This window comes from Schistocerca serialis, chromosome 5 (assembly GCF_023864345.2).
Source record: "Schistocerca serialis cubense isolate TAMUIC-IGC-003099 chromosome 5, iqSchSeri2.2, whole genome shotgun sequence".
Taxonomy (NCBI): Eukaryota; Metazoa; Arthropoda; class Insecta; order Orthoptera; family Acrididae; genus Schistocerca; species Schistocerca serialis.
The window spans coordinates 541,646,114-541,668,651 of record NC_064642.1 but is presented as its reverse complement, the minus strand read 5'-3'; the positions used below and the strand labels follow the sequence as shown (position 1 = coordinate 541,668,651).

The following is a 22,538-nucleotide window of genomic DNA, read 5'->3' as shown; positions in this document are numbered from 1 at the left end:
CTCTTCTTCTCTTGATGAATAAATTACTGGCTTCAACAGCTCAAAATTAAAGTTACGTGGACTTAAGTATCATTTAATTTCCTGCAATAATTGGTCCATATTAGACTGCCACATTGGACTTAAACAAATTGATATATATAGTTTACTTTTTCGGTATTTTACAAATTCTTAGCCCATTTCAGGTTACATCCCTCTTGATGTGCAACCATGTGTCACAAGAGTGCTTCGGAAATGCTTGAGTGATGTATTTCTGATTTTCCATGATTACCACCTCAACTTTGAAGTGGAGTGACATTCATTACACAAGGTCTGTTAAAAAAAAATTCTGGAACCTTCTTCATAAAATTTTTCTATGCTTATCTTCTATGTATTATGCATGATCCTATTCAAAATACCCTCCTCCACAACTGATACATCCTTTCCTTGGGGTTTTCAATTTTGGGAGTAAAAACAAGTCTGCAGGGGCCTGGTCTGGAGAGTACAAAGGATGAGGCAGCAGAGTGATTTTCTTTTTTGAGCAATAATCATGCACCAACAGGAATGGATGTGTGGTTGCATTACCATGATGCAAGAGCCATGAATGGTCTTGCCATATTTCAGGCCATTTCCTTCTCACATTTTCTCACAGGTGTTGCAGCATGTCCCAGTAGTACCATTGATTAGCAGTTTGTCCCTGTGCCATGAAGATACGATGAAAAATTACATATGTTCTGGAATTTCTTGAACAGACCTTGTACAACTTAAGTTAAAACTCTATTATTTAAATTTTCATCTGAAAGGATGCGGGATACTTAACAACTTACTTATGATGACACACATGAATCAATTGTTAAGCTCAACAACAGACTGAACAGAGGTAACTGCAAATATGTATTAAAATTACTTATATTAGCAGCTCTTACCTATAGTGAACATCGCCATCAACCTTCATCACCAGGTAATGAATCTTGTTGTACAGAATGCTGAAGATAGAGGATTTAGTTTTACATAAGTCTACACAGAAAATTTGGCATCAAATTACAAACAGCAGAGATTATCTCTCAGGAAAAACTAGAGAGAAATTAGTAAGACAGCAAACATTGAATTAGTAGTGGAACATGGTATAAGACTGTAATTAAAGACAAAAACTGAATTTAGCATAGCATAGGTAATTTTGGCAGACAGTGATGGGTAGTAACAGTTTTATTAACACTTTAAGCCAAGTGCAGCAAATGTTTCTTCCACAAGACTGAGACAAATTCCTTTCCACTTTCTTTCAACCATTACATTTCTGCCCTGCTAACCCCTGGAGTTCGCTTTCGTCGCCTCCTTCAATACCTTAATTTTTCACTCCCTGCAACCTTTCGAGTGGGCGAGAGCCACACGCCACCTTGGCTCCAGGCTCAGGTCCGCGTTCACCTTGACCTCAGCTCGCTCCCAAAAGAGGTTACCCCCGGTTCGGTCTACCACTCCCGTTTTGTTGAACTTCGTTCGAAGTTCATCAATATGACCTTCATTTATACAGATGGCTCCAAGACCAATGACGGGGTCGGGTGTTCTTTTATTGTCGGGGCACAAAGTTTCAAATACCGGCTCCATGGCCATTGCTCGGTCTTCACAGCTGAGCTCTTTGCCCTCTACCAGGCTGTTCTTTACATCTGCCACCACCGACATTCTGCTTATGTCATCTGCTCCGATTCCCTGAGCGCCATCCAGAGCCTCAGTGATCCGTATCCGGTTCACCCTTTTGTGCACCGGATCCAACGCTCTCTTCAGCAGCTGGTGGACGTCGGTTCTCCGGTTAGCTTTATGTGGGTCCCTGGCCATGTCGGTATCCCTGGGAACGAAGCTGCAGATGCCGCGGCCAAGGCTGCGGTCCTCCAGCCTCGGACGGCTTCTTGTTGTGTCCCTTCATCAGATTGTAGCAGGGTTATTTGTCGGCGCATTTTATCGCTGTGGCATGCCGATTGGGATGCACTTACAGAAAACAAGCTTCGGGCCTTGAAACCTCTTCCCGCGACTTGGACGTCCTCCTCCCGCCCTTCTCGGCGGGAGGAGGTCGTTTTGGCCCGGTTATGCATTGGACACTGCCGGTTCAGCCATCGCCATCTGCTGACGGCTGCGCCGGCGCCGTTCTGCCCATGTGGGCAATTGCTGACGGTCAGCCACATTTTAATGTCCTGTCCGGATTTTAACACACTGCGTCTAAATCTTAACCTGCCATGTACTTTAGATGCCCTTTTAGCGGATGACCCACGAGCAGCTGCTTGTGTTCTTCATTTTATCAATTTGACAAACCTCTCTAAGGACATTTGATGATGCTGTTTTTTAATCCTATGCCTGTCAGTCTGTCTTTTATCGTGTTTTCTCTTTTAGTTGTTGTTTTAAACTTGTGCCTCGCGGTGCATTCTTAACGTAGTCAGGGCGCTAATGACCATTGAAGTTGTGCGCCCTAAAACCACCAAAAAAGAAAAAAAAGAAAAAAAAACCATTACATTAAATCTCGGTGTGCAGTCAGCTTTAGAAAGGTAAATGAAAATAAACTTAATTTCAAGCACCCTGCCTGCTGATACTGTATGTTTTCATTGTTGAAAGACTGACTGTAACCATTTTCTCTTGTTTAAAGCTTAGTACAGGCCATACTTACTTAGTTTATGAATTGTATGTTTGTGTGAGATGATGGTTTGTTTTGTTCCTTGTTGTCTTTTAACTTGTTAATCTATATCTTCTGATTAATTCAGATGGAACAGGAAATAGGATATAACATGTTTTGCCATGAATTCAAACATTCGGAGTATTTTTAAATCCTACTTACAAACTCCTGGGATGTGTAGAGCGTGGTTTGTAGGTAATGGACTGAATTTAAACCCATTTTCTGAGTTGTAAGGGTCCCATTCTGCAGGAAGAATCATGTGAAAGTTGAGTTCCGATTTCCTTCCCCATCCTTCCCTAATCCAATGGGACTGATGATCCCACTGTTTGGTCCCCTCCTCCCCCAGAGTCAACCAACCAACCAGTCACGTAAACCAATGTGTGTTGTTCTTCTGCATCTGCTGGATGAAAGAGTAACAGTTATTTACTGTAACTCAGGTAATCATTTCAGTTGAAGTCAGCTAACCAGCGTGGTATCAGTATTCACTGATAGCCACTGTTTGTGCTGTGGGCATATGGCTTATTTTCACACAGCTCAGTCATTCACTTATCATGTTCCATAAGTCACTCATAGAGAGAGAGAGAGAGAGAGAGAGAGAGAGAGAGAGAGAGAGAGAGAATGCATGTGTGTGTGTGCGTGAGTGTGTGTGGGCATGCACGCATCCATCTGCTGTTATTTTATCTAAACTCCATTCTTGCCATAAATAGGGACACAAATTATGTACAGAAATTATTTTTGCTTCAACTATTATGGTTCTGATTTTTATAGTTCTTCCTAAATCTGATGTTGTTATTAACTATAAACACCTTTAGTGTGTAAATGTACTGGTGCAGGAGTGTAAAAAGTTCTTGATTCCTGAAGAGGCTGCTGAAAGGTTTTCAGTTACAGACTTATCAAGTGAAAGAATACAAAGTATGCTACCATATCCATCTGCAGGACAGCACAGTGAGACAGATTATTATTTACAAAGTAGGCAGAATTAAGCTTTTTTATTGACTAACTTATTCATGTGCTGATGCCATTTCAATTCCTTATCCATTTGTATTTCTAGAAATTTCACAAATTGTTGTGTGCAGCTTGTTTTCAGTTTCTGGTACCTTTGCTTATTTTTGTTTGCCTGCAATTGCATAGTACGATATCTTTGTATGATAAAGAGTTAATTACCAATTTATCATAAGACTACTCCACTATTCTTCTAACTGTGTCTGGTATGGTTGTATTTGGGCTCTCATACAGTGTACTTGTATCTTCAGGAAACTACAGTTTTTTTAAATCAAGTAACTCATTCATGTAGATCAAAAACAGGAGTGGACCAAGTGCATATGTACCCCACTCTGAATTTCATTTTATTCCCATATTAACATTTGTTAATGTGAAGCTCCGTTGCTTCTGTTGCTGAGATATGATGTCACCATGCAATGTGTTGTTGTTAACACTACAATATTTTTGTCACTGCACCAGGTCTTTGCAAAGTTCCAGAAAATGCCATCAGTATTTTCTTTCCTGTTAGAACTGAGTTTGCAAGATCATACTTCACTTTCTTTTTTGAGAAGTGTTCATGGAAGCCAAAGTGTGATGTTACTAAAATGCTATAGTCAGAAAAGAGGTTGAGTATTCTGTCATAAAGAGCCTTATCAAAAAATTTTGAGAAAATTGGAAGGAGGAAGATGGTTGTATGGTTAGTGACCTGTTGCCTATCTCCAAGGGTGCTACTTTAGTATATTTCAGCCTTTCAGAAAATGCACTTTGGCTCACTGATTGATTACAGAGTTAACATCAAAGGAAGCATTATCAAATCAGAACAAGATTCCAGATATTTGGTCAAAACATAATTGTAGCCAAAAGAGTTTTTGCTTTTCAGTGACATAATAATATTTGTTATCTCTTTAAAAGTTAAGGTGAAAAAATTGAAATGTGCAGGTGGAGTAAGGAAGGCCTATAAAAGTAAGTCTAATGGATCAGCTGTTGGTGGCCCTCCCCCTCACCTCACCCCTCATCGCCACCCCTGTGTATTTTCTATTACTATTAGGAATAAATCAATTAATTTAGTTGCCAGTGATTTGAATATTCATCTGTCATCAATGAAGTGATTGTTAATTGTCTTACCCACTACATTTGTTTCATGCTTAATAACATTCCAAAGTACCTTTGCTTTGCTTATTTACACTGATCCATGAATACTTCATTGTCTCTGCAGTGGGCATTATCATCATATTACTTAGCTGGTTAATATGCAGTAATTACTAGCCACAGTAAAATGTTACACTGTTACATTCAACAGATGCAGGAGAATGAAAGGCTTTATTTTACATCACTGTTCCTGTAATATGGGAATGGTTTGTTCCTGTGAATGAGCTCATATTCAAATTATTATCTACCCAATGCCTACTACACATTATAAGGGTTTACAAAGAAAATTTAGGACCACCCTGTGTGGGTATGAATCGCGTGATCAGGAAAATAAACTTACATACACATGTTGTTGTTGTTGTTGTTGTTGTTGTGGTCTTCAGTCCTGAGACTGGTTTGATGCAGCTCTTCGTGCTAGTCTATCCTGTGCAAGCTTCTTCATCTCCCAGTACTTACTGCAACCTACATCCTTCTGAATCTGCTTAGTGTATTCATCTCTTGGTCTCACTCTACGATTTTTACCCTCCACGGTGCCCTCCAATGCTAAATTTGTGATCCCTTGATGCCTCAAAACATGTCCTGCCAACTGGTCCCTTCTTTTTGTCAAGTTGTGCCACAAACTCCTCTTCTCCCCAATTCTATTCAATACCTCCTCATTAGTTATGTGATCTACCCATCTAATCTTCAGCATTCTTCTGTAGCACCACATTTCGAAAGCTTCTATTCTCTTGGTTATCACTGTTAGCATTCAACCACGATTCTTATACATACTTGTCCAAACTATTTATCGTCCATGTTTCACTTCCATACATGGCTACACTCCATACAAATACTTTCAGAAACGACTTCCTGACACTTAAATCTATACTCGATGTTAACAAATTTCTCTTCTTCAGCTACATACACAAGACACAACAAAATACTAAATTCACAATTTGTGAATAACTAAGTTTGCATGGCTAGTGCTGTATGAAAAACACTGACATATTCATTTTATGTTGAAGTGTCGAATAACACAAGAAGCAAGAAAAGAGGAATCTGTCAGAAACTAATTTTATTAGTTTAGCCAAGCAACATGATTTTCTTTCTACCTGTTTTGCCATCATAAGGTAGAAAAAAATGATATAGAATACAGTTTGCACTTACTAGAATTTTATGATTTCAGGAACACAAAATTCTATTAAATTTCTATAATTATGCAATGAAAAGGATAAGAAATAAATTTGCATCCGAATATTTTGCAACATATAAAATGTAACAGAATCATCTGAGGATGAAACTCTGTAATGTTCACTTTCCTTCTTGAAACATATGGGTTTGATAATAGTTTAGTAATAAGTAGTTAGAAAGGAAAATTTCTTTAAGATAAAACTGACTACTCGCTTCACCATAAAAATATAAGTACATTGTTGTTAACATTTAATTTATGCATTTTACCTGTATGTGCATATTATTTAAAGTTCTCCAAGAACTGCAATAATTTCAGATCACAGTTTTTCGGATCACAGATCGTCCAGAAGGCAAATCCCAGGAACTTGATCAAACAATTCTTACTGCTCTTTTTAAGAGCCAACATTTATCTCCTTCAGAGCAATTAAGTCTTGCTCTTACATGGAATCGTGTGGACATTGCACGTTCAGAAATATTTGTTTATGGCCAAGAGTGGCCTCCTGGTAAGTGGATCCCTTGAATAACATCCTGTAACTTATCCTGAAAATAGTTTATGGAGTGATGCTACATTTTTTTTTTTCCTTTTTAGGTGCCCTTGAAGAAGCCATGATGCAAGCTTTGGAACATGATCGCATAGATTTCGTTAAACTCCTCCTCGAAAATGGAGTTAGTATGAGGAAGTTTCTTTCCATACCTCGTCTTGAAGAGCTTTATAATACAGTAAGTTTCAAACAGTGAAAATTAATAATGAACTTTGATGCTGTTTTATGGGGCAATAGCACTCGTGCAGATTTCAATGTGTCAGCTATATTTTACATTTGTGTAAATGCTGCCTCATAATTTTGTTTATGTTAAGGATTCTTTTACTGGAATTCTATCAGATGCCCCTAACCAATTATTCAAACTTCTATTAAAAGTTTAGTTCCATACTATTGACACAGCGGTACTGCCATGTATAACACTGAGTTTGTTGCATTGCACAGAGATCATTTTTGCTATGAATCATAGAATAAGTTGGTAAACATTTCTGGATTTGATTAAGTCATTGTCACTTGTATGCAGGCTTGTTCTATGCCTATTCCCCCTCATATCTAAGGCAATGAAGGTAGTATCTACAGTTTCAAAAGCCAATATTTATAGTGAAAAGATTTGTGTACCAAACCTATTCACCTCTGTTGCTGTTGTCCAATGATTGCTGTGGGAAAAGACAAATGCCCCATAAGAAAATAGTTATATATCTCTTAGTTTTTCTCTGTTCATCAGCATTATGATGTGTTATAACTGGATAAGATAAAAAATATCGATACCATCTTTTAAATCGTCATTCAGTAAGATTCAGAATACCTTCATGATGGTAGTCACATATTGATGATGAATGACTTAGCCTCCTGATGACTGTAATTAAGTTCCAGATGTACCTGCCATTGTTTACATCTACATCCACATACATATTCAGCAAACCACTGTGAAATGCATGACAGAAAGTATTTAGCATGTTGTTGTTGTTGTTGTTGTTGTGGTCTTCAGTCCTGAGACTGGTTTGATGCAGCTCTCCATGCTACTCTATCCTGTGCAAGCTTCTTTATCTCCCAGTACCTATTGCAACCTCCATCCTTCTGAATCTGCTTAGTGTATTGATCTCTTGGTCTCCCTCTACGATTTTTACCCTACATGCTGCCCTCCAATGCTAAATTTGTGATCCCTTGATGCCTCAAAACATGTCCTACCAACCGATCCCTTCTTCTAGTCAAGTTGTGCCACAAACTTTTCTTCTCCCCAATCCTATTCAATACCTCCTCATTAGTTATGTGATCTACCCACCTTTTCTTCAGCATTCTTCTGTAGCTCCACATTTCGAAAGCTTCTATTCTCTTCTTGTCCAAACTGTTTATCGTCCATGTTTCACTTCCATACATGGCTACACTCCATACAAATACTTTCAGAAACGACTTCCTGACACTTAAATCTATACTCGATGTTAACAAATTTCTCTTCTTCAGAAACGATTTCCTTGCCATTGCCAGTCTACATTTTATATCCTCTCTACTTCGACCATCCTCAGTTATTTTTCTCCCTAAATAGCAAAACTCCTTTACTACTTTAAGTGTCTCATTTCCTAATCTAATCCCCTCAGCATCACCCGATTTAATTTGACTACATTTCATTATCCTCGTTTTGCTTTTGTTGATGTTCATCTTATATCCTCCTTTCAAGACACTGTCCATTCCGTTCAACTGCTCTTCCAAGTCCTTTGCTGTCTCTGACAGAATTACAATGTCATCGGCGAACCCCAACGTTTTTACTTCTTCTCCATGAATTTTAATACCTAATCCGAATTTTTATTTTGTTTCCTTTCCTGCTTGCTCAATATACAGATTGAATAACATCGGGGAGAGGCTACAACCCTGTCTCACTCCTTTCCCAACCACTGCTTTCCTTTCATGCCCCTCGACTCTTATAACTGCCATCTGGTTTCTGTACAAGTTGTAAATAGCCTTTCACTCCCTGTATTTTACCCCTGCCACCTTCAGAATTTGAAAGAGAGTATTCCAGTTAACATTGTCAAAAGCTTTCTCTAAGTCTACAAATGCTAGAAATGTAGGTTTGCCTTTTCTTAATCTTTCTTCTATGATAAGTCTTAAGGTTAGTATTGCCTCACGTGTTCCAACATTTCTACGGAATCCAAACTGATCTTCCCCAAGGTCCGCTTCTACCAGTTTTTCCATTCGTCTGTAAGGAATTCGCGTTAGTATTTTGCAGCTGTGACTTATTAAACTGACAGTTCGGTAATTTTCACATCTGTCAACACCTGCTTTCTTTGGGATTGGAATTATTATATTCTTCTTGAAGTCTGTGGGTATTTTGCCTGTCTCATACATCTTGCTCACCAGATGGTAGAGTTTTGTCATGACTGGCTCTCCCAAGGCCATCAGTAGTTCTAATGGAATGTTGTCTACTCCCGGGGCCTTGTTTCGACTCAGGTCTTTCAGTGCTCTGTCAAACTCTTCACGCAGTATCTTATCTCCCATTTCATCTTCATCTACATCCTCTTCCACTTCCATAATATTGTCCTCAAGTACATCGCCCTTGTATAAACCCTCTATATATCCTTCCACCTTTCTGCCTTCCCTTCATTGCTTAGAACTGGGTTGCCATTTCAGCTCTTGATATTCATACAAGTGGTTCTCTTCTCTCCAAAGGTCTCTTTAATTTTCCTGTAGGCAGTATCTATCTTACCCCTAGTGAGACAAGCCTCTACATCCTTACATTTGTCCTCTAGCCATCCCTGCTTAGCCATTTTGCACTTCCTGTCGATCTCATTTTTGAGTCGCTTGTATTCTTTTTTGCCTGCTTCATTTACTGCAGTCTTATATTTTCTCCTTTCATCAATTAAATTCAATATTTCTTCTATTACCCAAGGATTTCTATTAGCCCTCGTCTTTTTACCTACTTGATCCTCTGCTGCCTTCACTACTTCATCCCTCAGAGCTACCCATTCTTCTTCTACTGTATTTCTTTCCCCCATTCCTGTCAATTGTTCCCTTATGCTCTCCCTGAAACTCTCTACAACCTCTGGTTCTTTCAGTTTATCCAGGTCCCATCTCCTTAAATTCCCACCTTTTTGCAGTTTCTTCAGTTTCAATCTGCAGTTCATAACCAATAGATTGTGGTCAGAATCCACATCTGCCCCTGGAAATGTCTTACAATTTAAAACCTGGTTCCTAAATCTCTGTCTTACCGTTATATAATCTATCTGATATCTTTTAGTATCTCCAGGATTCTTCCAGGTATAAAACCTTCTTTTATGATTCTTGAACCAAGTGTTAGCTATGATTAAGTTATGCTCTGTGCAAAATTCTACAAGGCGGCTTCCTCTTTCATTTCTTCCCCCCAATCCTTATTCACCTACTATGTTTCCTTCTCTCCCTTTTCCTACTGACGAATTCCAGTCACCCATAACTATTAAATTTTCGTCTCCCTTCACTACCTGAATAATTTCTTTTATCTCATCATACATTTCATCAATTTCTTCATCATCTGCAGAGCTAGTTGGCATATAGTTGTACTACTGTAGTAGGCATGGGCTTTGTGTCTATCTTGGCCACAATAATGCGTTCACTATGCTGTTTGTAGTAGCTAACCCGCACTCCTATTTTTTATTCATTATTAAACCTACTCCTGCATTACCCCTATTTGATTTTGTATTTATAACCCTGTAATCACCGGACCAAAAGTCTTGTTCCTCCTGCCACCGAACTTCACTAATTCCCACTATAATTAACTTTAACCTATCCATTTCCCTTTTTAAATTTTCTAACCTACCTGCCCGATTAAGGGATCTGACATTCCACACTCCGATCCGTAGAATGCCAGTTTTCTTTCTCCTGATAACGACGTCCTCTTGAGTAGTCCCCACCCGGAGATCCGAATGGGGGACTATTTTACCTCCGGAATATTGTACCCAAGAGGACGCCATCATCATTTAATCATACAGTAAAGCTGCATGTCCTCGGGAATAATTACGGCTGTAGTTTCCCCTTGCTTTCAGCCGGTTGCAGTACCAGCACAGCAAGGCCGTTTTGGTTAATGTTACGAGGCCAGATCAGTCAATCATCCAAGCTGTTGCCCCTGTAACTACTGAAAAGGCTGCTGCCCCTCTTCAGGAACCACATGTTTGTCTGGCCTCTCAACAGATACCCCTCCGTTGTGGTTGCACCTACGGTACGGCTATCTGTATCGCTGAGGCACGCAAGCCTCCCCACCAACGGCAAGGTCCATGGTTCATGAGGGGTATTTAGCATTGTATCAGATAATAGCATTTCATCCTATTCCAAATCACATAAAAGAGCAAGGGAAGAATGCCTGCTTAAATGCCTCTGTGTGTGCTTCATGGCCTATACAGAAGCAGTACATGATGGATAGATGGATATTTCTAAGCTTTTCACTTGTTTCTGCTGGATAAATGCTTTGTTTACCTTAGGTGCACTGCCTAGAATATAATTCCGTCAGACAATAGTGATTTAAAAATATGCTAAATAAGACATAATAATTGTCTGTAGGTGAACACAATGAGAGTTGCATCTAAGGACACAACATGCTGAATTTAGCATGTTGATTAATTTATCTATGTGCTGATTCCATTACAGCATTTTAGCCACCTCGTATTTTACTGTATTTCATTTAGGGTATGACCATTTCTAGGGTTAACAGGTCATTATTACTGCTTTGAAATTGCATAATGTTTCCCTTCATGAGACAGTAGAATGTATATTTATTATCCTACATTTATTTCTCATAAGAAGTTTGCTTTAGCTTGTATGATCTGCATTGTAGAGGAAACAGTATATTATTAACTAATTATCACAAATAAAATTACTTTTGTTATAAACAATTATGTAGTTATGATTCTGTTGCTGATACTGATCATAAGTTATTGTTTTGCAGAAACAAGGCCCTACGAATACCTTGGGCTACATATTGCGTGATGTTCGACCTCACATTCCTCGGGGCTATGTTTACACGTTACACGATATTGGATTAGTTATAAACAAATTGATGGGTGGAGCGTACAGGTGATTATTTAAGTTATACATCTTATATAGTGAGTCATTGTAAGTAACAAAATGGCTTCCTTTTGTTTATTTTGTAAACCATTTTTATAAAATCATTTGCAAATAAATAGTTTGTATTAATGTGTTGTTGGAACATCATGGCTGGAATAGACTGTTGTTCTTCAAAGGCTTGTTCAAAAGCTCAGCAATATTTTCATTGTTTCTTGTGTACCTGTCAGCCACTTAATGCCTCACCCAAAAGGTAAATGGTTATCTTTACTTTTTGCACTAAGAGTTTGTTCTATTTTGATTCTGCAAAGCCTTTCGTGTATTACAAAATTTTTCAATACGCTTGTACAATTTGATGTCCTACTTTAGTAAATGATTCAGTATAATTGTGTGTAATTCATTTGTCTTTCTTTAAGGTCTTACTACACTAGAAGAAAATTTCGCTTGATATATGCAAAAGTTATGAAGAAGTCACCACATGTGCACAGAAACAGTGCTTCATTCATACGTTATTATGGAAACACAAATCTGACTCTCAGCTTGCTTGCTGAGACACTGCCAGCCACAAAAGAAACAGCCCTCTTTGATTACCCGTTTAATGAACTGCTGGTAAGATTTCACTGTAATGCTATTTTCAAAATATTGTACAAAGAAGCTTCAATTGCACTGGTTAATGGTCATTCAGTTGCCTCTTATTCAGGTCATTGAGTGTCTATATACTGGCATCTGAAATAATTCTAAACTTGTTAACTATAACAATAATAATTCTAAACCAAATAATAATTCTAACTTAAGTAATAAACTAAATAATAATTCCAAACTTGTTACTTCTAAACTTGTTAGGTAATAGGCTAGCTTCGCTATCCATATTCTGACAAAGAATACTATTGTTATGCAAACTGTTTTGAGGGAGAATGGTATTCAAGGTTTCAAAATAATCAGCCATCTTGTTGTAATCAGCAATACTATAGCTTTAGACATGCATAATAAGTTTGCAACTGTTCTTAATAATGCACCAAGTAACTGACCTCTGACAATTTGGTTTCATCAAAAGTCAATGAGAAATTAATTTAACACCACAGTTACCATCTATATTCAGACAGCATGAGAAATTTCTGGGGATGTTGTAGTGCAATAAGGAACAATAGACATTGTTAGTGTATTGAAATCTGACAGAAAATGGAAACGAAATGTTTATATATGGTATTACTGTTATTTTTTCTGTCCATGCTGCACATGTGCAATAATATATGTTCTTCTGCAACAACAGATCATCCATTCACAAGTTTGCACATTTTGTTATGTTTTCAAAGCTGCAGTGTTTAAAGTGTTCTATGTGTGGTTGGACATTCTATATAATTAATAAGTGGTTCAATAAATTAAAGTAATATTTTGGTAAATGAGAGTGTGCATAATGTTTAGTGTTTTGTTGTATTGTTATGCTGATCAATGCATAATATGCCAAATATTGAACCAATAACATACCTTAATAATGGGACAATGTACTTTACTTATTGGATTTTAATACCTGAAGAACAGAAAGAGAATGACACAGTACATGCCAATTTTTCCAAAGAACTATGCTCTTCTCAGACTTCAGCCTCATGTGCAGCACATTTTTGTGCACATTCTTGCCAAATGTTTGTGGTTAAACATTGATGTGAGCTTTATCGTTAAGCTACTCTTTCCATGGTCTGTGGAGTTTTGTTAAAAATGCCTACAGTTCCTTGTGAAAAAAGAGTTACTGCATCAGTGTCACAATGGTTAACAAAAGTAGGTACTTGTCCACAGAACAAAATACTCACTCCTGTTATTGACCAAAACTCTTATTTGGATGATGCCTTGAACTGTTTAAGAAATATTGGGAGTGGCTGCATTACATGGGTCACTGTGTATAAAAACTTGTCATCAGTCATAGAAAGCAAGAGATTTTGATGGTGAAAACTGTCAGTGTGTAACGCATTAGCTAGGAAATTATACTGAAATCAGTCAAAGGCAAGGGCACCCATGCCTGGAAGTAAGGGTTCCTCCCCTAGCTTCCTAGTAAAAAAACATAGTATAGTTAGGTCTTTCTCTTTCAAGAATATGATTTAAAAGTCAGTGTTGTGCAGGGTTTTAACAGGGCTTGATCTGGGACTTTTTTATAGCTGCTAACAAGTTGCCATTTGTCTTCCAAGATATTAAAAATGCTCCATACCCCCAGTCCAAGCCACCACTCCCACTACAAACTATTTTATGGGCACCCGAGGTCAAAGGTAAAGCATTTCATCCAATGAAGGAATAGAGAACTCGGAATTTTGATTCACTAAGTCCATAAAATTATAAATAGTAATGTTTTATGAAGTTATTAATGTGATATGTTGATTCAATGTGGCATACTGTATTAGACTTTTAAATAGAGGTCAGCTTGCATAACAATGTGCATTCCTAAAGGAAAAACTTAGATTAATGCTTCTTATAATGTAGTTACAACTTAATTAGGCAAGGGGCCATGTAATGTTGTAACTAGAGATGTATGTTAATTTATTTATATGTTGACACCGAATGCATGCAAGTATGTTTGAAAGTGAATAATATTCTGTTCTATTCTATTTGAATCTTAACAGCATTATAAATGATCCATGCAACTAAAACCAATATCTTCCTGTGTTTGGTTTATAAAACTTTCCTTCCTATCATCTTTCTCCTCCCAAAAATAAAGGAAGACATTGCAGCAGTTCACTGACACTTTCTTCTGTTTCATGAGTGCACATATATGACAACTGCACCTGGCAGTTTCATTCCTTCTCTTCATTTGCTTTTTTGCTTGTAAATAACATTTGTTCTGGTTTATTTACTATAAATTGAAGATTATATCAAAAGAAAATTCAATCAAGGAAATTAGTAAATTATGAGGCAAAGTATTCAGGAGGTGAAATGTATTGTGTTGCTGACAGATACATAGAGATGCATAAAAAATTAAAAGGGACATACTACCTAGCTTCTGCAACTAGCAGTTCTTTCATTGGGGAGGAGAGAGAGATACTTTGGGAAGACCTATTACAGGTGAGTCTCTCTCATCCTGGGGTCTGGGTGACCTATGTGTTCTTTTTAAACTTCTTTTTAACAAAGGAATTATTAGTTCTGAAATCTAGGTAGTGTTTTTATCTCACTTCTATATGTGTTTATAGGCATCTTTTACCTCCTAAGTACTGGCCAGCAATTCTGTTTCATAATTTATTGGATGTTGAACTTTGTTCATCAAAATTTATACTCTGTTAACTTTTGATCACTTTTCTGATTGTTTTAGACATGGGCCGTGTTAACCAAGCGACAGCAGATGGCTTTGCTCATGTGGCAGCATGGTGAAGAAGCATTAGCCAAAGCTTTAGTAGCTTGTAAACTGTACAAAGCAATGGCTCATGAGGCTGCCGAAGATGATCTGGAAACTGAAATATATGAAGAGCTCAGAAATTATGGCAAAGAATTTGAAAATATTGGTAAATTATTATTGCAGTTTATAACTACAAGTGATCTCTAGAAGCAAAGAGTACTCTTTAATTAAATGTATCAGGAGTATATTTCTTTTGAGTAAAATTAAAATGAAGCACACTGACTTGCCACTACTTACCATCAACAAATGCACTGGAAAACAGAGAAGTAATAAATTTCAAACAATGGGATCTCCATGCAGGAATATCAGCAGTGCAGAAAAGACAGATTGCTACTTACTGTAAAGAAGACACTTAAATAATGCTTTTGGCCACACTCTTCATCAGCAAAAGTAAAACACACACTATTCATACACACAAGCAAGCACACCTCATGCACACATAACCACCAACTCTAGCATCTCAGGCCAGTGTGAGATGCTGGAGTTGGTGGTCAGATGTATGAGATGTGCTTGCTTGTGTGTATGAATGATGTGTGTTTCTCTTTTGCTGATGATGAAGGCTGTAACCGAAAGCTATATGTAACCGTCTTTTGGTAATTTTGCCTGTCTGCAAGTTAATGTGTCATCTTTGTGGCAAGTAGTAATCAGTCCTTTCCTACATTCCAGAAATATATTTCTAGCTTTTGGAAATGTTAGTTCCTTCCTCAGGGAGGAATGAGGTTAGGTTTGGAAAAGTTTGGAAGCAGAGGCAGCTCACTCAGACCCCAGGTTGAGAGGGACCCACCTATTGTGAGTATGAGAGGAGACAAAGATAAGGGGGGATGCTTCAAAGAGTCTATAAGCCAAAGGCTTCAGTCCTGAGATGATCAGAAGATAGAGTTCTAAGTATGGATGGACTAAACTGTGACTTTCTAATATCAGTGATTTCCTTGAATGCTGCTTTTTGGTAACTGTGATTTTCAGTTACAATTTGCTACAGTTTAAATTTGCAGTTTAAGAATTCATAACTTGTGTCACTCTGCAACATTAACATGTGATTTCTGGAATTTATCACCACATATGCTACACTGTGATTAGTTACAAGTAGCAAATAACAATTATACCTGCTCACTAGTATTTCTGGTCAGGTGAAGTGTATCAGTGCAACCAGGTCATATGTTTTCCCATGTGAAGTTTGCAAACTGTTTATTTCAGCAGTGTGTCATTGAAGTTATTATATGGTTGGAAAGGGAAATATGCTGTCAGTGATTAATGAAAATTCCATCCTCTCCTTGTTCAAGCCATGTCATACTCCTAAATTTTCTGCATGTAGCTATTGATGAAGACTAGGTTATTGCAACTGAAAAGAGTGGGGAGTATGGATCTTCCAGTTAAAAGTTGACAACCAGAGTAGTTTGAGTGCAATATTTGAAGAGACATATGACTGTTAAACATTTGATAAAAGTTATGTAGTGGGCTTACCCTTGCATTTTGCATAGCTTATGTGTGTTATATGTATATAATACACATCAAAATACTTGTCGTGCATTTTCTGAATTAACCTTGCAGATTTACTTTTTATGATGAAAAGTGCATTAATTGTGTTTAAATATGGCCCATACATAACTGTTAGGCCACATCATAGGCCACTCTGTTACCATAACCCTTATTTGGCATTCACGTTCAATAGCTTCACCAACTCTCAACCCTCAACTGAATTATCACCCGTTAATCTATCGACTTCTTGAAACCATCTATATGGTTATGTAGAGTAAGATCCCAAGTTTCAAACACTGCAGTCATTCAGTCTGGTGGGCCCTCATCTGTGAGTAATTGGTGAAAAAAAAATTGGAATTTTGCATCACATTCAATAGCATTAAAAAAGTTGTGTTGCATGGACTTGCTGTACAATGTAATGGACAGAGTGAGGGGCTTCACATTCAGGAGGTTGTGGTTCAAATCTCATCAGGTGCACTATATTGTTTTATTTTCAAATCTTTATTGAAATGTCTTTGATCATCATTTTTATTCTGTTAATTGATTTAAATGTAATTTCATATTTCCATTCCTTCGTCACATCATTGTAATCATAATATCAAATTTTTCTTCCTATCATTCTTTTTCTGCTGATATCCTTGTTCATGTGTTTTTAATTAATTTTATGTGTTAATTTTGATTTAATTTCTTTTATTTCATCATACTGTTTTTTTCCTGTTTATTGCATTCATTACATCTATTCCTTATTTTACTTGAGTTTCATTTTACTTAGACACTTCTTTCATTTAAATTTCATCTGCATTATTGATGAAGATGTGGTTATATGTTTTAAAGTTGTGATATTGCAATTGAAAAGAGTGGGAAGTATGGACCTTCCTGTTAGAAGTTGACACCCAGAGTAGTTTTAGTGCAATATTTGAAGAGACATATGACTGTTAAAAGTTACGTAGCGGACTTGCCCTTGCATTTTTCGTAGCTTACAGAAATTTAAGCTACATTTTAGATGTTTGTATAATGATTACCATGCAAAAAAATGGACATCTTGCAATAAAAAATACATCTTTCCCGAGATTGCACATCCTGTATAAATATTTTATTTTGTCTTTTGTTTTTTAACCAATAAATCACAGTTTCCAAATAATTGAATATTATAAAAGATTAATATAATAAAATTCAGAAACGTTTTGAATGGAAAGAGATTGATATAAAGAAAAAATGAAAGAAATGAGAGTTCATACAGTGATTAAAATGATGTGACAAAGGAACAGAAGCAAAATATTACATTTAAACCAATTCACTGAATAAAAATAATGGTGAATGTCATTTCATAAAGATCCAAATACAACAAAAAATTTAATGCATCTGACAAGACTCAAACCCACGATCTCTTGCATAAGAAGTCATTATGCCACTCATTAGACCACACAACCAGTCTATGTAAATGAATGCTATTGAGCATCATGCAAAATTCTGAAATTTCTTTCATCAATTACTTGCAAGTGAGGGCCTATCATGGTGAAGGTCTGCAGTGCATGATACCTGGGGCCATAACATTATCACTGTATTTTTCTTTTCTTTTTTTCAAAAAGTTAATCCCACCAGTGGGGACCTATCCTTATCAGAGAAAATTAGTTTCTTGGTTCACTTCTTTGACCACCGGTTGTACATTCAAAGCATAAGATCAAAGTTTTAGAATAAAGTACAAATGTCACCCGACAGATGGCACAGGACATTGAATGTTAAATGCAAATTTTAGTTGCTATTACCTGCTTGTGATTTCTAGTTGTGACTGAAATTGAAGCCAAACACTGTAAAGTTCGTGAAAACTCTGACCTCTGAAACACTGTGATTTGTAACAGATACCTGACCTTTTTCCCATCCCTAGTGAGAATTAAAGATGGATTGAGAGGAAGAGAAATGAGAAGTGGATGAATAGCACAATTAAGAAGTGAGAGATTCAGGGGGAGGGAGGACATGAAGGTAAAAATAAAAGAAAAATGTTCAGTTGAGTTGTTGTTGTTGTGGTCTTCAGTCCTGAGACTGGTTTGATGCAGCTCTCCATGCTACTCTATCCTGTGCAACCTTCTTCATCTCCCAGTACTTACTGCAACCTACATCCTTCTGAATCTGCTTAGTGTATTCATCTCTTGGTCTCCCTCTACGATCTTTACCCTCCACGCTGCCCTCCAATGCTAAATTTGTGATCCCTTGATGCCTCAGAACATGTCCTACCAACCAGTCCCTTCTTCTTGTCTAGTTGTGCCACAAACTCCTCTCCTCCCCAATTCTTTTCAATACCTCCTCATTAGTTATGTGATCTACCCATCTAATCTTCAGCATTCTTCTGTAGCACCACATTTTGAAAGCTTCTATTCTCTTCTTGTCCAAACTATTTATCATCCATGTTTCACTTCCATACATGGCTACACTCCATACAAATACTTTCAGAAACGACTTCTTGACACTTAAATCTATACTCGATGTTAACAAATTTCTCTTCTTCAAAAACGCTTTCCTTGTCATTGCCAGTCTACATTTTATATCCTCTCTACTTCGACCATCATCAGTTACTTTGCTCCCCAAATAGCAAAACTCATTTACTACTTTAAGTGCGCCGCCATATTTCCTAATCGAATTCCCTCAGAATCACCCGACTTAATTCGACTACATTCCACTATCCTCGTTTTGCTTTTGTTGATGTTCATCTTATATCCTCCTTCCAAGACACTGTCCATTCCATTCAACTGCTCTTTTAAAACCTCAACGTTTTTATTTCCTCTCCATGGACTTTAATACCTACTCCGAATTTTTATTATGTTTCCTTTACTGCTTGCTCAATGTACAGATTGAATAACATCGGGAAGAGTCTACAACCCTGTCTCACTCCCTTCCCAACCACTGCTTCCCTTTCATGCCCCTCGACTCTTATAACTGCCATCTGGTTTCTGTACAAATTGTAAATAGCCTTTCACTCCCTGTATTTTACCCCTGCCACCTTTAGAACTTGAAAGAGAGTATTCCAGTCAACATTGTCAAAAACTTTCTCTAAGTCTACAAATGCTAGAAATGTAGGTTTGTCTTTCCTTAATCTATTATCTAAGATAAGTCGTAGGGTCAGTATTGCCTCACATGTTCCAACATTTCTGCGGAATCCAAACTGATCTTCGCCGAGGTCAGCTTCTACCAGTTTTTCCATTCGCCTGTAAAGAATTCGCGTTAGTATTTTGCAGATGTGACTTATTAAACTGATAGTTCGGTAATTTTCACATCTGTCAACACCTGCTTTCTTCGGGATTGGAATTATTATATTCTTCTTGAAGTCTGAGGGTATTTCGCCTGTCTCATACATCTTGCTCACCAGATGGTAGAGTTTTGTCATGACTGGCTCTCCCAAGGCCATCAGTAGTTCCAATGGAATGTTGTCTACTCCCAGGGCCTTGTTTTGTCTCTGGTCTTTCAGTGCTCTGTCAAACTCTTCACGCAGTATCGTATCTCCCATTTCATCTTCATCTACATCCTCTTCCACTTCCATAATATTGTCCTCAAGTACATCACCCTTGTATAGACCCTCTATATACTCCTTCCACCTTTCTGCTTTCCCTTCTTTGCTTAGATATTCATACAAGTCATTCTCTTTTCTCCAAAGGTCTCTTTAATTTTCCTGTAGGCAGTATCTATCTTACCCCTAGTGAGATAAGCCTCTACATCCTTACATTTGTCCTCTAGCCATCCCTGCTTAGCCATTTTGCACTTCCTGTCGATCTCATTTTTGAGACGTTTGTATTTCTTTTTGCCTGCTTCATTTACTGCATGTTTATATTTTCTCCTTTCATCAATTAAATTCAATATTTCTTCTGTTACCCAAGGATTTCTACTAGCCCTCGTCTTTTTACCCACTTGATCCTCTGCTGCCTTCACTACTTCATCCCTCAGAGCTACTCATTCCTCTTCTACTGTATTTCTTTCCCCCCATTCCTGTCAATTTTTCACTTATGCTCTCCCTGAAACTCTCTACAACCTCTGGTTCTTTCAGTTTATCCAGGTCCCATCTCCTTAAATTCCCATCTTTTTGCAGTTTCTTCAGTTTTAATCTACAGTTCATAACCAATAGATTGTGGTCAGAATCCACATCTGCCCCTGTAAATGTCTTACAATTTAAAACCTGGTTCCTAAATCTCTGTCTTACCATTATATAATCTCTCTGATACCTTCTAGTATCTCCAGGATTCTTCCATGTATACAACCTTCTTTTATGATTCTTGAACCAAGTGTTAGCTATGATTAAGTTATGCTCTGTGCAAAATTCTATCAGGCGGCTTCCTCTTCCATTTCTCTCCCCCAATCTATATTCACCCACTATGTTTCCTTCTCTCCCTTTTCCTACTCTCGAATTCCAATCACCCATGACTATTAAATTTTCGTCTCCCTTCACTACCTGAATAATTTCTTTTATCTCATCATACATTTCATCAATTTCTTCATCATCTGCAGAGCTAGTTGGCATATAAACTTGTACTACTGTAGTAGGCATGGGCTTCATGTGGCCACAATAATGTGTTCACTATGCTGTTTGTAGTAGTTTACCCACACCCCTATTTTTTTACTCATTATTAAACCTACTCCTGCATTACCCCTATTTGATTTTGTGTTTATAACCCTGTATTCACCTGACCAAAAGTCTTGTTCCTCCTGCCACCGAACTTCACTAATTCCCACTATATCTAACTTCAACCTATCCATTTCCCTTTTTAAATTTTCTAACCTACCTGCCCGATTAAGGAATCTGGCATTCCACGCTCCGATCCGTAGAACGCCAGTTTTCTTTCTCCTGATAACGACGTCCTCTTGAGTAGTCCCCGCCCGGAGATCCGAATGGGGGATTATTTTACCTCCGGAATATTTTACCCAAGAGGACGCCATCATCATTTGACCATACAGTAAAGCTGCATGCCCTCGGGAAAAATTACAGCTGTAGTTTCCCCTTGCTTTCAGCCGTTCGCAGTACCAGCACAGCAAGACCGTTTTGGTTAGTGTTACAAGGCCAGATCAGTCAATCATCCAGACTGTTGCCCCTGCAACTACTGAAAAGGCTGCTGTCCCTCTTGAGGAACCACACGTTTGTCTGGCCTCAATTGAGTAAATAATGAAAAACTACCATTGACATGAGGTAAATAAATGTGGAGGGCGGTTGTTAATGGAGGTTTAAGTCCAGGATCAGAAATAAATATGGAGAGGGGTTGTTGATGGAAAGAATGTTGAAGAGGTTAGCAGGATGTGAGAATATGTTGGAGAGCAAGTTTCTATCTCTGAAAATCAGGGAAACTACTATTGGGTGGAAGGATCCAAATGGACTGCGCAGTGTACTAGGCACTTCAGTTCCTTTATTAATGGAGATGATGTCCAGGAGGGTGGCAGGATGTGAGAATATATTGGAGAAAATGTTTCCTTCTCTGAAAATCGGGGAAACTAGCACTGGGTGGAAGGATTCATGTGGCCTGTGTGGTGTAGCAGGCACTTGGTCCCTTTAATCAAGCTGTAGAGCATGCTTAGCAATTGGTTACTGGGTGTCCCCAAAGCAGATAGACCTGTGTGAATTCATGGATTCAGCCAATTTTGTGGTGGTCATTCATATATAATAAGCTGCATAGTAAACGTATGTTAGTTGGCAAACACCATCTTTGGTTTCACATGCTGATCTGCCTTTAACATTGTAGGTTTTATCAGGGATGGGGCTGGAGTAAGAGGTGGTAGGTGGATGCATGGGGCAGGTTTTACAGCAGGGATAATTGCAGGTGCAGGTAGGAACCATGCAGTGGGAGTTGTAAGTTTACAGTTTTCATTACTTGATTATTATGTTCTGTCAAGTCACAGCCAGTATGTGCATTTAGTTTTCAGAAGCTCTGCTTTATGTTCAGTTCCTGAAATCATTTTGATTGACTTTTTGATAGCATTAACATGAGAGGATAGTTCAAGGATTTAATTTAAAAATCTAAGACTAATGCTCCCGGCGGGGTCAGGGATTTTCTCTGCTTTGTGATGAATGGATGTTGTGTGAAGTCCTTAGGTTAGTTAGGTTTAAGTAGTTCTAAGTTCGAGGGGACTGATGACCATAGATGTTAAGTCCCATAGTGCTCAGAGCCATTTTTTTTCTAAGACTAATGCAACTTCATATGAACCTATCATTGTCCTGTAAGAG

At 37.8% G+C, this 22,538-nt stretch overlaps 1 protein-coding gene across 1 annotated transcript in view; it reads left to right on the top strand.

The window, feature by feature from the left end:
- Positions 1 to 22,538, top strand: part of LOC126482069 (transient receptor potential cation channel trpm) — a 177,462-nt gene that overhangs the window by 73,140 nt on the left and 81,784 nt on the right. The window contains exons 8-12 of the mRNA XM_050106045.1: positions 6,249 to 6,435; positions 6,522 to 6,652; positions 11,378 to 11,505; positions 11,910 to 12,102; positions 14,783 to 14,972. Of these exons, the coding sequence (XP_049962002.1) occupies positions 6,249 to 6,435; positions 6,522 to 6,652; positions 11,378 to 11,505; positions 11,910 to 12,102; positions 14,783 to 14,972 (829 nt within the window). The remainder of the gene's footprint in view (positions 1 to 6,248; positions 6,436 to 6,521; positions 6,653 to 11,377; positions 11,506 to 11,909; positions 12,103 to 14,782; positions 14,973 to 22,538) is intronic.